General features: G+C 41.2%; 1 protein-coding gene across 1 annotated transcript; it reads left to right on the top strand.

Moving 5' to 3' along the window:
- Window positions 1–772: 772 nt before the first annotated feature.
- Window positions 773–17,551, top strand: IL21 (interleukin 21). The gene is made up of 5 exons (XM_075848973.1): window positions 773–907; window positions 995–1,030; window positions 15,942–16,076; window positions 17,341–17,418; window positions 17,534–17,551. Exons 1-5 carry the CDS (start codon window positions 773–775, stop codon window positions 17,549–17,551), a joined length of 402 nt encoding a protein of 133 aa, XP_075705088.1.
- The last annotated feature ends 1,168 nt before the right edge of the window (window positions 17,552–18,719 follow it).

The following is an 18,719-nucleotide window of genomic DNA, read 5'->3' on the forward strand; positions in this document are numbered from 1 at the left end:
TTCATATACCCATAGTCGTCTTCATCTGACCACATTTGGGTTGAGCTAGAAAGTTCTAGAGTTCACAAACGTTCTATGCTTTCTGTAGATAGATGATAGATAGATAGATAGATAGATAGATAGATAGATAGATAGATAGATAGATAGATAGATAGATAGATAGATAGATAGATAGATAGATAGATAGATAGATAGTGTGTATCAACTATTTATAAACAGCTATATATATATCTATATATATATATTATATATATGCACACGTATATATATATATATATATATATATATATATATATATATATACACACACACATATATATATATGAGAGAAACAGAGACAGAGGGATTTGTGAAGCACAAATATCTTACCACCTATTTTTTTTGAAACATAGCACATAGTATTAAACAATTAGATTAACCAGGATTAATTATGTAAAATCTCAGACAAGTACATTAAGATTTATATGTTTTACGCACACCTGAGGCAGGTGAATTTCTCTTTCTGTATTTTATGCTGGAATTTACATTTGATGTTCTTTTTCCCTGCCCATTCATTGACTTTTGTCCCCTCCCACCACCCCCATATATGAAAAGACGTACACATAGCCAGTGGAAAAGAAAAAAAGATTACTCATTCATCCATTCTGCAAAGCTTTCCACAAGAAATGGGTGTGACATACAATTCTGTCAATAGCAAATAAATTGGTATGTTGTCAATATGTCATCATTCTAAGTTCAGATTTGAGTGAACACTAGAAGAGTTTTCAGAGACATGGGGAAAGTGTTATTATACTGCTTGTTGTTTCTGGCTTTAACTGCTTTCATACATGCAGCTTTACCAAGCATCAATAGATGTCGAGAAATACAAAAAGTGGCCAAAAAGATCAGTCAAAATGCCAATAAAACTGTAAGTATAAACGTTAAATGATTGAATGCACTGCTACGTCTCATAATTGTGCAAAACTAATGCCGAATTACATTTCTGTGTCTCCAGCACCCACTTTCTTTCCATGTACCAATTGATGTGAAGGTAAGATATGCTTACTAATTATAAGTTGTAGTTATTATTGCTTTTTTTTTTTTTTTGCTGATATCATAACTAGTTCTAATAGAAATATCTGTACTGTTGGTGATGATAGCAATAACGTTATAACTTTCATCATAATAATAGTTTTCATCTAATTTTACCTGAATTTATACTTTTCACAAATTATATTGTCTTGTTAGAAAATGTATCAATACTTATAGGGTTTAGGATCTCCCTAAAATTTAAAAATTCTATATACTTTATTAAGAGCAACCAATGTTGGGTTCCCCAAAAAATGACAAGCTTAAATCTCAATATCCTAAAAGAAAGATACATTTACACCTATGTTCAATGCGTTGAGTACCTAGAGTGGCCATATATTTAATTGTAATCCTTTATACAACTCTATTGTGCTTCTCATGAAAATAACATTTTAGTAAATTTTTAAAATTCTTAAAAACCCTATCAGGACTATGAGTCATTACTATAAGCCTTCACCCACCTACGTTGTTAAGTGTGATGATTAAAGTCAAAGTTGTCTGACCGAAGGTTATGCTTTTCAAGAATAGTTGTCCCGAAAAAATAGAAGAACATTTCCTATTCTTAATAACCATTTTAAAGAATGTACATATTTAAAACAAAAAAAATCCATATAAGAAAATTGCTATTGAATATCAAAGTAACCAAGTATGTAATTAAATGTAGAATAACGTCTTTAATTCCCATAAGGGTAATTGGAAAGTCTATTAGAGTAACTATTTAGTAAATTAATATTATAAATACAACAGGCCCCATAACTTACCTTGTCAGAGAAAATTCATTTTTCACTTTAGTTACAGACTTTGCCCTAGCCCAAAGAAGAGGTATGTGCAACATATAGAGAACATTGTAGTTTAGTTACTGCTTAAAGTGATCACACACACACAAAACAAAATAGAACTGTCTTATGAGCAATAAATACAGTGTTCTCGCAGACACATGCAATAAACACAACCGCAAAAACTAACCATGTGCACAAGCTGTGTTTTTTTTTAATTTTTTACAAAAAGAAGGTATTCAAATAGGATGTCAGATGCTTACATTAACCACAAAGCACGAAACTCATTGTTGTAGTGATATATTACATGCTGATATGTGCAGAGGGATTTCTCAGGGTGAACGTTTGTCTACGACTCATGATTTATGGTAACCTACACATAATATTTGTAATTGCATGATTAAAACATAGAACTTATATAAAAAAAACTGTGCAGACTAAAGTGAGCAAGCTCCTATAGAGCTCAGATATCAGCTCTATTTTATGTTATTGGTTTACTAACAGAAAATTATACCCTTTTTTTGTTGACACTAGTTGATAGATATGAGGCCTTGTATCTTTTAATCAAAAGGGTTTATGAAATGTTAGATTCTTGCTATGTACATAAGTTTGTTAATGAGTGTCAGATGGGAGCATGTTAATTTATTGCTATACACTACCGTTCAAAAGTTGGGTGTCACCCACACAATTTTGTGTTTTCCATGAAAACTCACACTTATATATATTAAATGAGTTGCAAAATGACTAGAAAATATAGTCAAGACATTGACAAGGTTTGAAATAATTATTATTTTTTTTAAATAATAATTTTCTCCTTCAAACTTTGCTTTTGCTTTTGCAGCAATTACAGCATTGCAGACCTTTGGCATTCTAGCTGTTAATTTGCTGAGGTAATCGGGAGAAATTTCACCCCATGCTTCCAGAAGCCCCTCCCACAAGTTGGATTGACTTGATGGGCACTTCTTGCGTACCATACGGTCAAGCTGCTCCCACAACAGCTCTATGGGGTTGAGATCTGGTGACTGCGCTGGCCACTCCATTACAGATAGAATACCAGCTGCCTGCTTCTTCCCTAAATAGTTCTTGCATAATTTGGAGGTGTGCTTTGGGTCATTGTCCTGTTGTAGGATGAAATTGGCTCCAATCAAGCGCTGTCCACAGGGTATGGCATGGTGTTGCAAAATGGAGTGATAGCCTTCCTTATTCAAAATCCATTTTACCTTGTACAAATCTCCCACTTTACCAGCACCAAAGCAACCCCAGACCATCACATTACCTCCACCATGCTTGACAGATGGCTTCAGGCACTCTTCCAGCATCTTTTCAGTTGTTCTGCGTCTCACAAATGTTCTTCTGTGTGATCCAAACACCTCAAACTTCGATTCGTCTGTCCATAACACTTTTTTCCAATCTTCCTCGGTCCAATGTCTGTGTGCTTTTGCCCATATTAATCTTTTCCTTTTATTAGCCAGTCTCAGATATGGCTTTTTCTTTACCACTTTGCCCTAAAGACCAGCATCCCGGAGTCGCCTCTTCACTGTAGACGTTGACACTGGTGTTTTGCGGGTACTATTTAATGATGCTGCCAGTTGAGCACCTGTGAGGCGTCTATTTCTCAAACTAGAGTCTCCAATGTACTTGTCTTGTTGCTCAGTTGTGCAGCGGGGCCTCCCACTTCTCTTTCTACTCTGGTTAGAGCCTGTTTGTGCTGTCCTCTGAAGGGAGTAGTACACACCGTTGTAGGAAATCTTCAGTTTCTTGGCAATTTCTCGCATGGAATAGCCTTCATTTCTAAGAACAAGAATAGACTGTCGAGTTTCACATGAAAGCTCTCTTTTTCTAGCCATTTTGAGAGTTTAAGCGCACCCACAAATGTAATGCTCCAGATTCTCAACTAGCTCAAAGGAAGGTCAGTTTAAATAGCTCCTCTAAACAGCAAAACTGTTTACAGCGGTGCTAAAATAAATGCACAAGGATTTTCAAGTGTTTTCTAATCATCCATTAGCCTTCTAACACAGTTAGCAAACACAATGTACCATTAGAACACTGGAGTGATGGTTGCTGGAAATGGGCCTCTATACACCTATGCAGATATTGCATTAAAAACCAGACGTTTGCAGCTAAAATAGTCATTTAGCACATTAACAATGTATAGAGTGTATTTCTGATTAATTTAATGTTATCTTCATTGAAAAAAACTGTGCTTTTCTTTCAAAAATAAGGAAATTTCTAAGTGACCCTAAACTTTTGAACGGTAGTGTATGTGTTAAGGATCTGCCAGGCAAAGCTTCTGTATCCACGCCCATAGGTAATCAGTCTGCACCTGCTTCTATGTCTGTGAGACTGACTCCATCTTCCACCACTCAGGATGGCAGGCTTAGGAGTGGGAGAGCCTATCACAGCCTGGCCAGACGGAGCTAGCTCCCACCCTCTGTCTATTTATACCTGCCTTTCCTGTTCCTCCTTGCTTGTGATTCTTCTCTGTTGGTTTCCTGGCCCTGCTGCAGCTTCTTGAACTACTTGTCCCTGCTTCGTATTGACCCTGGCTTACTGACTACTCTTCTGCTCTGCGTTTGGTACCTCGTACACTCCTGGTTTGACTCGACTTGTTCACTACTCTCCTGCTCTGCGTTTGGCACCTCGTACTCTCCTGGTTTGACTCGGCTCGTTTACTACTCTTATTGCTCACAGTGTTGCCGTGGGCAACTGCCCCGTTTCCCCTTGTTCTGTGTTAACTTGTCTGGTTGTCTGTCGTGCACTTACTGAGTGTAAGGACCGTCGCCCAGTTGTACCCCGTCGCCTAGGGCGGGTCGTTGCAAGTAGGCAGGGACTGAGTGGCGGGTAGATTAGGGCTCACTTGTCTGTTTCCCTATCCCTGTCACTACATAATCACAAGCCCATATACCTACTCTACCCTGGTCCCTCACACCACTATGGACCCCCTTGAGACCCTGGTTCAGCAAATGCAGGGTCTCTCCCTACAGGTCCAGGTCCTGGCTCAGAGGGTCAACCAGCCTGATGCTACCATGGTAGTGCCCCTCACCTCACCTCTTGAACCCCACCTCAAGTTGCCTGACCGGTTCTCAGGGGACCGGAAGACTTTTCTCTGCTTTCGGGAGAGTTGTAGGCTCTATTTTTGTTTAAAGCCCCACTCCTCAGGTTCTGAGAGCCAGTGATTGGGTATAATTATGTCCCGGCTCCAGGAAGGGCCCCAAGAATGGCGCCCCTGACGCCCCTGAACTTTCCTCCGTTGATCTTTTCTTTTCTGCTCTCGGACTCATTTATGACGAAGTAAATTAGAAAAAGGAGACACGGCGCCACAAAGGACAAATGAGGATCTGATAGGGTAACGAAAAAGTGATGGATGCGACAATTACGCTCACCTCGGGTGGTGGACACCATAGGTGTCAAAAAGGCTTGGAAAGCTGCAGCCAGGTAAACATCACAGCCAAACAAAGTTTGCTGTCGATTTGTAGTACGATTAAAAGTAAGGAAAAACGGGACCACCGGCGCTGCTTGGATAGAGATATTACACGACCATCTTGGTAGGTAAAGGTGAATAAAGGACTTTATTGTTAACAGGGCTACGCGTTTCGACGCCGAACCGACGTCTTGATTGGCCTGAAGAAGACGTCGGTTCGGTGTCGAAACGCGTAGCCCTGTTAACAATAAAGTCCTTTATTCAGCTTTACCTACCAAGATGGTCGTGTAATATCTCTATCCAAGCAGCGCCGGTGGTCCCGTTTTTCCTTACTTTTAATCGTACTACTCATTTATGACGAGACTGACAGGACTGCCTTTGCCGAGAGTCAGCTGGTGACCTTACGTCAGGGTAAGAGACCTGTTGAGGAGTATTGCTCTGACTTTAGGAAGTGGTGCGTAGCTTCTTGGTGGAATGACCCTGCCTTAAGGTGCCAGTTTAGGTTGGGTCTGTCGAACGCCCTGAAAGACCTGCTAGTTAGCTATCCCTCTTCTGACTCCCTAGACCAGGTTATGGCTTTAGCGGTACGACTTGACCGACGTCTCAGGGAACGACAACGTGAACGTTTATGTGTTTTCTCCTCTGACTCCCCCATGATGCCTCCCGAGGTTCCGTTTCTTTGTTCTTCCACGGAAGACTCGGAGGTACCTATGCAACTCGGGGCCTCCGTGTCCCCCCAACAACATAGAGAGTTCCGCAGGAAGAATGGTCTCTGCTTCTATTGTGGGGATGACAAGCATCAAGTGAACACCTGTCCTAGGCGTAAGAATAAGCAGCCGGAAAACTTCCGCGCCTAAGTGATCATCGGTGAGGTCACTTGGGCGCACAGGTATTTCCCGTAAATATGAAACGTAATAAGATCTTGCTTCCCTTTCAGGTCTCTTTTGGTGGTAGGTCTGCTACCAGCAGTGCCTTCGTGGATTCAGGGTCGTTTGCTAATATCATGTCTGTGGAATTTGCTATGTCTCTAGCTCTGCCTTTGATTGATTTGCCTAAACCTGTCCCGGTAGTGGGTATCGACTCCACTCCTCTTGCTAATGGTTATTTTACACAGCATACCCCTGTTTTTGAACTCCTTGTTGGCTCCATGCATTTGGAGCAGTGCTCTGTACTGTTGATGCAGGGATTATCGTCCGATTTGGTTTTAGGCCTTCCCTGGTTGCAGTTGCATAATCCCACGTTTGACTGGATTACTGGGGATTTTACCAAATGGGGTAATGAATGCTTGACGTCATGTTTTTCTGTTAATTCTATTTCTCCCCCCTGAGGAGGTGAACACGCTACCTGAGTTTGTTCAGGACTTCGCTGATGTTTTCTCTAAGGAGGCCTCCGAAGTGTTACCTCCTCATAGAGAATACGATTGCGCTATCGATTTGGTACCAGGAGCTAAGCTCCCTAAGGGTAGGATATTTAATCTCTCTTGTCCCGAACGTGAAGCCATGAGAGAGTATATCCAGGAATGCCTGGCCAAGGGTTACATTCGCCCCTCTACTTCTCCGGTAGGTGCTGGCTTCTTCTTCGTAGGGAAGAAGGATGGTGGTCTTAGGCCATGCATTGACTACCGTAACTTGAATAAGGTCACTGTAAGGAACCAGTATCCCCTTCCTTTGATTCCTGATCTCTTTAATCAGGTTCAGGGGGCCCAATGGTTCTCTAAGTTTGATCTACGGGGTGGCGTATACCCTTATCCGCATCAAAGAGGGGGATGAGTGGAAGACTGCGTTTAACACGCCCGAAGGTCATTTCGAATACCTCGTCATGCCCTTTGGGTTGTGTAATGCTCCCGCGGTCTTCCAGAATTTCATAAATGAGATTTTAAGAGATTACCTAGGGGTATTTCTTGTAGTGTACCTTGATGACATACTTGTGTTTTCCAAGGACTGGTCCTCCCACATTGAGCATGTCAGGAAGGTGCTCCAGGTCCTTCGGGAAAACAAACTGTTTGCGAAGACCGAAAAATGTGTGTTTGGGGTGCAGGAGATACCATTTTTGGGTCAAATCCTCACTTCTCATGAATTCCGCATGGACCCCGCCAAGGTCCAGGCTGTGGCAGAATGGGTCCAACCTGCCTCCCTGAAGGCGTTACAGTGCTTCTTGGGGTTTGCTAATTATTACAGGAGATTTATTGCTAACTTCTCGGTCATCACTAAGCCTCTTACAGACCTCACTCGCAAGGGTGCTGATCTCCTCCACTGGCCTCCTGAGGCTGTCCAGGATTTTGAGGCCCTTAAGAAGTGCTTTATCTCGGCCCCGGTGTTGGTTCAGCCCAACCAAATAGAGCCATTTATCGTGGAGGTTGACGCGTCCGAGGTGGGAGTGGGGGCTGTCTTGTCCCAGGGTACCAGGTCCCTCACCCATCTCCGTCCCTGTGCCTACTTCTCCAGGAAGTTTTCGCCCACTGAGAGTAACTCTGATATTGGCAACCGCAACCTCTTAGCCATTAAATGGGCATTTGAAGAGTGGCGCCACTTCCTGGAGGGGGCTAGGCACCAGGTAACGGTCCTTACCGACCACAAGAATCTGGATTTCCTAGAATCTGCCCGGAGGCTAACCCGAGACAAGCTCGATGGGCGTTATTTTTTACCAGATAAAATTTTTGGGTTACCTATAGGGCTGGGTCTAAAAATATTAAGGCTGATGCACTGTCGCGTAGCTTCATGGCCAGCCCTCCTTCGGAGGAAGATCCTGCTTGTATTTTGCCTCCAGGTATAATCATTTCCTCTATTGATTCTGATTTAGTCTCTGAAATTGCTGCTGATCAAGGTTCAGCTCCCGGGAACCTTCCTGAGAACAAGCTGTTTGTTCTCCTGCAATTCCGGCTAAGGGTACTTAGGGAAAATCATGACTCCGCACTATCTGGTCATCCAGGCATCCTTGGTACCAAGCACCTCATTGCCAGAAACTATTGGTGGCCTGGGTTGCCTAGAGACGTTAAGGCCTACGTCGCCGCTTGTGAGGTTTGTGCTAGGTCCAAGACTTCCAGGTCCCGACCAGCGGGCTTACTACGTTCTTTGCCCATTCCCCAGAGACCTTGGACCCATATCTCCATGGATTTTATCACCGATTTGCCTCCATCTCAAGGCAAGTCGGTGGTGTGGGTTGTAGTAGACCGCTTCAGTAAGATGTGCCACTTTGTGCCCCTCAAAAAACTACCCAGTGCTAAGATGTTAGCTACCTTGTTTGTCAAACACATCCTGCGTCTCCATGGGGTCCCTGTCAATATTGTTTCTGACAGAGGGGTACAATTTGTTTCTTTGTTTTGGAGAGCCTTCTGTAAAAAGTTGGAGATTGATCTGTCCTTCTCCTCTGCCTTCCATCCTGAAACTAATGGCCAAACCGAGAGGACTAATCAGTCTCTAGAACAATATTTAAGGTGTTTTATCTCTGACTGTCAATATGATTGGGTCTCATTCATTCCCCTCGCCGAATTTTCCCTTAATAACCGGATCAGTAACTCGTCAGGGGTCTCCCCCTTTTTCTGTAATTTTGGGTTTAATCCACGGTTCTCCTCCGTTTCACCTGGTAGTTCCAACAATCCCGAGGTAGAGGTCGTTCATCGGGAACTGTGCACAGTCTGGGCCCAGGTTCAGAAGAACCTAGAGGCGTCCCAGAGCATACAAAAAACTCAGGCAGATAGAAGACGTTCTGCTAACCCCTTGTTTATGGTCGGGGATCTGGTGTGGCTATCGTCAAAGAATTTGCGCCTTAAAGTCCCGTCCAAGAAGTTTGCTCCCCGGTTTATAGGGCCGTACAAGGTCATTGAAGTCCTCAATCCTGTCTCCTTCCGACTGGAGTTGCCCCCATCTTTTCGAGTACACGACGTGTTTCATGCCTCCCTCCTTAAACGCTGCTCCCCGTCCTTGGCTCCCTCGAGGAAACCTCCTGTCCCCGTTCTCACCCCTGAGGGGGTAGAATTCGAGGTGGCCAAGATTGTGGACAGCAAGATGGTCCAAGGCTCCCTCCAGTACCTGGTCCATTGGAGAGGATACGGGCCTGAGGAGAGGACTTGGGTACCCGCCCGGGATGTTCACGCTGGGGTATTGGTCAGGAGGTTCCACCTTCGTTTCCCCAATAAACCAGGTCCATCTAGAAAGGGTCCGGTGGCCCCTCATAAAAGGGGGGGGTACTGTTAAGGATCTGCCAGGCACAGCTTCTGTATCCACGCCCATAGGTAATCAGTCTGCACCTGCTTCTATGTCTGTGAGACTGACTCCATCTTCCATTACTCAGGATGGCAGGCTTAGGAGTGGGAGAGCCTATCACAGCCTGGCCAGACGGAGCTAGCTCCCACCCTCTGTCTATTTATACCTGCCTTTCCTGTTCCTCCTTGCTTGTGATTCTTCTCTGTTGGTTTCCTGGCCCTGCTGCAGCTTCTTGAACTACTTGTCCCTGCTTCGTATTGACCCTGGCTTACTGACTACTCTTCTGCTCTGCGTTTGGTACCTCGTACACTCCTGGTTTGACTCGGCTTGTTCACTACACTCCTGCTCTGCGTTTGGCACCTCGTACTCTCCTGGTTTGACTCGGCTCGTTTACTACTCTTGTTGCTCACGGTGTTGCCGTGGGCAACTGCCCCGTTTCCCCTTGTTCTGTGTTTCCTTGTCTGGTTGTCTGTCGTGCACTTACTGAGTGTAGGGACCGTCGCCCAGTTGTACCCCGTCGCCTAGGGCGGGTCGTTGCAAGTAGGCAGGGACTGAGTGGCTGGTAGATTAGGTCTCACTTGTCTGTTTCCCTATCCCTGTCATTACAGTATGTCTCAATGCAACAACAAAGTTTAGATCCTGGCTCATGGCTGTATGGATATTTGCATACCTCCCAACTTTCAAGTGTTTCAAAGAAGGGCAACTGCGTGTAGCGCTCTACAGAAAATCTTTTCACAGTTAAGCCATACCTCTAACCCCACCCATACACACCCAGTTCAGGGCACACAGTATCATGCTCCCATAGTGTCTCCCCACAGTATATTGGCCCAATAGAAAATGTTTACTGCATAATATATGTTTTTTGGCAATGGGACCCTATGGGAGACATATCCCACTGTATGCCTATACTGTGGAATACGTTACAGGGTTCCGTTGGATGTATATGCCTGATAGGGACCAAGGGGATGATTACTATGGGAGGCCCCACTCACCAGTACAGCCGGTGGCAGGCACTGAATGAACCTCTACTAATAATTCCATAACTAATTTAACTTATTAAACTGCACATGTACAAGTCGATATTAAACCCCTAGCCATTATATGCAAGTCAAATTCATGGCTCTTTAGATAATTCTTTATCTGTACATTGATTTTAGATGCATACAGTATTTACTATGACTATGATATGAATACATCATTATTTGCATACTTTATCAAAACGTATTAAATGAGCTGATTTGTGATAATATATTAAAAGGCTATATGCATTTTGCAAACATAATTTTTATTGCTCAAATGCATCTAAATTAAAAAGTGAAGGAATTTTATAAATAGAGTAGGCTAAAAATATTCTACTGTTTAGTGTATACAGCTCCTGTGCATACCTGTGTCTCTGGTTAGATGGAGCAATAAATAAATGGCTGCAAAAATGGCCTTTAATCTAAAGAAGTAAATTATAGGGTATTTTCCGATTTTATAACATTCTGGCATATTGCTAGGATATGCCATAGAATTATGATCAATGGGGCATATCCCTAGAACATACTGACCAAGGTACAGCGGCAATCCTTTTAATCTGTTGACTTTTGCAAGACCTCAAATGAAACTGTGTTGCAGTTCCCTGGTGCACAGGAATTCTTGTGTGTGAGGAAAAACTGTAAAGGAGTCGCAGCGTTTGCCATTAGAGTTCCTTAATTCGAATGATAATTGGGTTTCAGCAGTCAGACTACCAGCGATTAGAAAGTGATGACATATCCTAGAGATATGCCAATACTTCTAATGGTGGGTAACTCCTTTGATACTGTAGCATTTTGCTATTTTAGAATCACACCCTTTACAAGCACGGTTAGGCCTTATTCACACGACAGTGAAAAACGACCATGTGACGGCCGTTTTCAGAATAAAGATGTTCTATGGGTGTATTCACACGGCCATGTCCTATTTCTCCAGAGAGGTGTGTGTGCCATCATCTACAGGGGGTCTGTGTGCCATCATCTACGGGGGGTCTGTGTGCCATTATCTACAGGGGGTCTGTCTGACATCATCTTCAGGGGGGCTGTGTGCCATCATCTACAGGGGGTCTGTGTGCCATCATCAGGGGGTCTGTGTGGCAACATATACAGGGGGTCTGTGTGGAATCATATACAGGGTGTCTGTGTGCCATCATCTACAGGGGTGCTGTGAAACAATCATAACAATGACCTTCCTTTGGGTGTTTTCAGGGGGTTGGGACAAAAAAAGCCTGACAAATGAATTTCATCGGCCATGAAAAACGGGTGCAAAACGGATGTCAAACGGCCATGAAAAACGGACAGACGGACTGGAACTAGATGAAATTTTTTTTCACTGTCATGTGAATATAGCCTTACACAATTCAAATTTCCTGACATCATCTTGAAAAGTCATCCAGCAGGCAGGACTGCAGATAGGATGACAAAAATGGCAAGAGTTTTGAGGGTTTTAAAATGTTAAGACAAGGTGGTCTTTTCCCATATGGCAATAAATGGGGCCTTCCTGTTACTAGCCTATTTCTATCTATCTAGGTTTGATTTTACACACAAAATAGAAGTTCCTGATCGAGTCCTTTGTGGCATTACATTTTACTTGAATGGCCACATTTATGTATTAAAATTTGTGGAGATTCTCTGCAAAGAACTAACACAGATATATGAATGACTCACATGTTTGGTGGTTTATACGGTTCACTTTTGATTTCCTTGATGCTTTCTCTGCCCATGATCAGTTGGTCCACAGGAGGTACTTTGTGCTTTGCTTTTGACTCTCTTGCAATATTCCCATACAGCATTGTACTTTCGTATGGCTCCATCAGCTATTTTTTGCGAGTTTGGTGTACTGTGAATCAAGCAGATGCTGGTTCAAGTGGAAATATATGCCATGATGCACATATTTCCACCTCAGTTACTGTAAAATAATCTCATAAAAGAGAACTTGTGGTTTTCAAGGACTTTACAACTTTCTTAGCGTCAATGTTCCCCAGAGAATGCAAATGAAATTGCTAACAAAGCTCACCTGTCAACGTCTGACAATATCAATTGAGATTAAGCTTTATAAGCAAAACTATTAATGCCCCAGCGTTTTAGTTAACTGATGGCAGGCAAGTTACTTAGCCTCATAATTTTGTATATTTCAAAGAGGAAAACCACAAGGGCGATCTAACACCGTGTTTTTTTTTTATCCAAAAATGGGTACATGTTATTTTTTTTCTAAAAATATTTTTTCCTAAAAGGCAAAGTCTTTTTGTAAACTTTAGAAAATATGTGTGGAAAAGTCAATATGATTTGTATAAGTCACACCACTGATGGTCCCTGGATGAGACGTTCGATGCAGGGACTGTCTTCCTGGATGAGCGCTGAGGTGATGTGTTGAAGGACCTTCAGCCGGAAGTGTAAACACAGAGTGATCTCGCGATTGAAGCTGAGATCATGGTGTGCAGGGAAGTAGAGAAGCTGTATGACGGTGATTGGACAGCGCCATTCAGACAAAAAATAACATCCCCGACAGTAAAGAGCAGCATTACCGCTCCTTTGGCCTCTGTAGCCTAATTTGCATATTCAGAAAAAAACTCATAACTTTTAAAATAATAAGCGTTTTTGGACACAATTTTCACTGAAATTATCAGTGTGACAGCGCCTATTAGATTAGTTAAGGGATTGGGCACTACTAAACTAGTGACAAATCTTCTTTAACCCCTTAAGGACACGGCCAATTTTGGCCTTGAGGACAGAGCAATTTTTTTTACATTTCCCTCTTTGCATCCCGACGCTCATAACGCTTTTATTTTTTGTAAGACGTAGTTGTATGAGACTTTGTTTTTTGCGGGACGAGTTGTACTTTATGTCGGTACCATTTTTTGGTACAAATACATTATCATTTAATTTCTATACATTTTTAATTAGATTAAAATGCAGAAAAAAAGCAGTTGCGCAGCAGTTTTAATATTTTTTTTTTACACCATACACCGATCATCATAAATAATGTTATACATTTGTTGTACAGGTTGTTACGGTCGTGGCGATACCAAATATGTCTATATTATTTCATGTTTTGGGACTTATATTTTAAAAAGTTTATTTATTATAAAAAATGTGTGTTTCTGTGTATTTTATTTACTTTTTATTTATTTATTTACCATTATTTTTTTTTTACATTCATTTAACTTTTTTTTTTAATCCCATACAGGGATTTATCATTTTGATTTTGTAACTGCAATGTACTGGCATAGATCTATATGCCAGTACATTAGCCTGTTACTGATTGTACACAGGCAGTTGTTAGGGCATACCTCAGTATGCCCTAACAGGAAATATGTTCAGACAGCCCTGGCGTCCTTCACTGGACCCTGGGCTGTCTGGCCATACGAGTTGTGGGCTTTGATCGCGTCACAGTTATTTTCTGTGACGCGATCAATGTGCAGACCCCTCTCTTTGAACGCCGCGATCAGCTGTCTTCGCGGCGTTCAAAGGGTTAACAGCGGAGAGAAGATGTTTCTCTTCTCTCCGCTTCAGAGCGGGGCCGTGGCTGTGTATTACAGCCGTTGCCCCGCTCTCGATCGCACACACAGAGACGGCAGGGACGGCAGTCACACAGGACGAGTATGCTCGTCCTAATGCGCGAAGTGCTCGCCGCTCAGGACGAGCATACTCGTCCTGTGTCGGCAACCAGTTAAGTTAGACAGTGCAGCTAAGCTGCAGTCACTGATCATAGCTGAACCCTAAGGACAGGATCACACACACAGTTTTGATTTAGTTCTTGTGACTATTTTTGGACTCAAAAGAAATGAAGCATCAGTCTTTTCTTTATAACTTTCCTTCCTTTTGGATCCACCTCTGGATTTGGCTAAAAAAAAAAAACTGAGCCAAAAACTGCGATCCTGGCCTTAGGGTGTTTTTACAGAGTGCAGTCATATCAAGATTTTTGCAAAATCACAGTAAACTGCTGCGGTTTTGCTAAAATTCTCTTAAAATCACGGCACGAAACGCAATATTACCACACCGTGTGAATAAACCCCTTAGAGCATAACTAATAAGCAGCCAAGCAGCGAACATCGAAGAAGATTTAATACCACAACTGCATTTCCATTTTGAATATTGTAATCCCAGTAATTACTAATTTACATGGCCGTATATGTGATGTCCATGTTCACTATATATAGATACATAGTACCCCCCTTTCAATGCCCCTATTATGATAGCTGAGCAATTATTGTGGTTAGTAAATTATACTTCAAACTAAACATTTAGAATAGGAATTTTTATTCTCTGTTTCATTTCGTTTCATAGCATTTTCCACATGGTGTGACTTAAACGGCCAAAGAAACTCATAGCCATTACATCATATGCAGTAAATGAGTCTGCTTCTACTAGTTTGCTTGGTTAAAATTTCAATAGTTCCACCTGCTGTAGAAACCTGAAACAGAAAGTATGATAATATGGCTGAATCTGCTAAAGATAAAGTAATGGAAAGGTGAAAATAAGCAATGTAATAAGATCTAGAACTCACAGTGCACTGCAAAAATTACTTCGAACCCTCTAAAAAGAAAATATACATTTCTATTTTGAAATCATCACCGTTACAATTTATGGAAGGACAACAAAATTGTAAATTGAATAAGGGTATACTTAAAGAGACTGTCACCAGATTCTCAAATCCCTATCTCCTATTGCATGTGATCGGCGCTGCAATGTAGAGAACAGTAACGTTTTTTGTTTTTTTTTAAATCGTTCATTTTTGGCCAAGTTATGAGCTATTTTATATATATGCAAACGAGCTTTGAAATGGACAACTGGGCGTGTTTTTTTTCGTATGTCCAACTGGGCGTGTATTGTGTTTTTAACTGGGCGTGTTTACTTGTTTCACTAACTGGGCGTTGTGAATAGAAGTGTATGATGCTGACGAATCAGTGACCAGTCAGCATCATGCACTCCTCTCCATTCATTTACACAGCACATAGTGTTCTTACTAGAACAACGTGCAGCCACATACACAAGTGTTCTGATAATGAATAAACATGACCTCCAGCCTGGACGTCATGTGTATTCACAATCCTGACACTTCTGAATCTTTTCTGTGAGTTTTCCAGCAAGGGAAACGAAATCTCATTTACCTCGTAATCTCGCGAGATTACGCGTGGCTTGCTGGAATCTCATTGGCTCATTTAATTCCTACTCACCCGAAATGTACAGATTACACTATGATGGTGTTAACCAAGATTTATATCACAGTAGCCAATATTTCCATGAAGACGGCTAACAAGTCAGAAAAAGGGCTCTATTGTTCTAAGATTTATTCTTACTGTCTCAGTTTATTGGATATACGGTATGATGGAAGGGAGCTTTGTAAATACCTCCTGTTGAGATCATGGATGCTGTGTTTTGCAGTTGTACCTTTACTATGTACATTATAACACTTGTCATACATCATTACTCAATTGCTTCTGTTTTTTCTGACTTTTAGGAAGAGTGCCTAGACACGGCGTTAATGTGCTTTAGATCACAGACTCCCAAGTTACATATAGCAGCAGGGAAAAGCAAAGCAGCGTTTGATAGTTGTATAAGAAAAGTAAAGCTCAGCAAACCACATGACCGTGAGGTAAGTTTTTTCAAACAAAATACATATGTATTTAAATTATTCTGAACTATAACAAGTGAGGGAGATTTAGCAATGTATTTAGGATAGTATTTAGAAAATCAGTATTGCGCCGTCCACTACTCATTTATGCACACTTTTGTGTCCTGATGGATGAATCTCGCGCACGCTCCATAGGGGAGAAATACGGGTGTACTGCTCCAGTTGTTGACCATTCATGATGTTTTTTATGGATTCTAATATTATTTTTTCTCACCGCATAAAGGCTCTGTGGAGTATAGATGTCTTTAGTTGCTTATAATTTATAGACAGTGCAATTGATTATACATTTCAATATGATAATATAATGTACAGGGTGGGTCATTTATATGGATACACCTAAATAAAATGGGAATGGTTGGTGATATTAACTTCCTGTTTGTGGCACATTAGTATATGGGAGGGGGGAAACTTTTCAAGCTGGGTCTTGACCATGGCGGCCATTTTGAAGTCGGCCATTTTGTATCCAACTTTAGTTTTTTCAATGGGAAGAGGGTCATGTGACACATCAAACTTATCGAGAATTTCACAAGAAAAACAATGGCGTGCTTGGTTTTAACGTTACTTTATTCTTTCATGAGTTATTTATTAGTTTCTGAGCACTTATAAAATGTGTTCAAAGTGCTGCCCATTGTGTTGGATTGTCAATGCAACCCTCTTCTCCCACTCTTCACACACTGATAGCAACACCGCAGAAAAAATGCCTCCCGATCTGACCCCCTTAGACTTTTATCTTTTAAGATACGAGATGTGCTAGCATTTCTTCTGCCCTAATAACTGTCATATACTGAACCAAGATACATTATACTAAACATACCAAATTATAATCTCAGAAGAATCTGTGAGATAAAGATCATAGCATGTCTTATCAGATGTATTATGGCATACGTCTTTGATATGGTGCCACGGGGACCCCATGTACCGCCATACATGCTCCATGCACACTGCTTTGCCATGTGTATGATGCCTACAGCTTCAGTAACTTGGCTTCATATCAATTAAGATAGCAATGCCATCATTTATTCAATACCTCTGAGTACATTCCTATAGATTGAAGAGTAGACTGTATCCCTAACATATTCCCAGCCTACATGGTATATTGGCAAGTAATCACAAAGAGTTACTCATTGCTAGAGTAGTCTCATTCACTATTAACCATTTATATCCAGGTTTTTTTTTACCCGTTGCTATTCCATCATGATAAATAGTTATTTTTTATTCCTTCCAGGAGTGCACTCCATGTTCCCAGTATGCCAACCAGAGTCCACATGAATTTCTAAGTAAAATGGAGCAACTGTTACAGCAGGTAATCATAAAAGAATGCTATAGCTAAATAAATGTCCATATCCATTTTGTGTTACGTAATGTATAATATTCATGCTACCAACCATTAACATATGTTTGTATTCTTTTATTGACAGATTGTTAATAAGTCATAAACCTGCAAATTGACAGAAGAGCTCTTACCTCACTTGGATAACTGCAACATCAATCGTTCAACCATCAGCCTACAAAAAATGAAAAGGATCTGTCATACGAGTTCTTGTGGATCCTATAGATAACATTCCCCATTTATTTACATCTAACTGTCCAAATCGGGTCACTAGGCTAGTACACCAGTGTTTATTTTCTAGCATACAATATATCTTAGAACCTTTGAACTTCAGATGGAAAACAGTAACTCCTGTCAGGTATATAAATCCTATACAAGGTGTTCAGGTCTGTATTTTTGTCTATAGACTACAACCCTAGAGCAGTTTTTTTAGCTGTGTAATTAACTGGGACTCCCAAATATGTATTTATAAGTAATACTAACTTATTACTTAGCTTTTATCCCATGTAAAATTTGCAGTAAATAGTAAGAAAATTCATAATTAAAACAATGGGGCATTAGTAGCTGGCAGGTATGGACGCAGTCAGATGTGGTAGGCTGCATATCTTTCATATTTGTATACATATTAGAGCCCAATTCAATCATCCCATAACACTATACTATACTAAACCTATGTAGGGAACCATACATATTTTGAAAAGAATTAAACAAAAATAATAACTATTTTTTGGATTAGAGCTGAGTGATTTTTTTACAATCTGAAATAATGGGAAGCATTATTTGTTCTTTTGTTCTGAATTGATAAATTATGCATGTCTAGAGTCCATGTAAATTAATAGTGATTACTCACTCTTTTACCTTAATCTTTATTGTGGCAACTATGTGTATCCATTACTATCAAAAACAATTCTGATTATGTGCTTCATTTAGAGGGCTGTGTTTAACATATATGTCATGTACCTTAGCCTTTCAAAAATGAGCCATTCAACTACTTGTCAAATAAAATAATCTCCTGTGGTGACCGGATAATCATAGCCCATATAACAGAACCTTTAATTTTCTCTCAAAGGAATGCTCCAGATGAATTGTATACTGTTCGTGCATGACAGAAGGATTCCAACAACTGCACAGAGAGAATCCATGGGTCATGCACTGACCCTTAAAACTGCTCTGGAGTTGTGTATGTTTATTGGACTAGCCTTCCACCCCCTAATGCCCTATTGCACTTTTTGAATTCAGTCTCAAAACATTTCTTAGGTTTACTTAAAGTGGAA

The sequence above is a fragment of the Rhinoderma darwinii genome, chromosome 1, assembly GCF_050947455.1.
Source record: "Rhinoderma darwinii isolate aRhiDar2 chromosome 1, aRhiDar2.hap1, whole genome shotgun sequence".
In the NCBI taxonomy this organism is placed as follows: domain Eukaryota; kingdom Metazoa; phylum Chordata; class Amphibia; order Anura; family Rhinodermatidae; genus Rhinoderma; species Rhinoderma darwinii.

Coding starts and splice junctions, on each gene's coding strand:
- IL21 (XM_075848973.1), top strand. CDS start 773: ATGGGGAAAGTGTTATTATACTGCTTGTTGTTTCTGGCTTTAACTGCT. Junction 908..994: donor GTCAAAATGCCAATAAAACT/GTAAGTATAAAC, acceptor CTGTGTCTCCAG/CACCCACTTTCTTTCCATGT. Junction 1,031..15,941: donor ATGTACCAATTGATGTGAAG/GTAAGATATGCT, acceptor TCTGACTTTTAG/GAAGAGTGCCTAGACACGGC.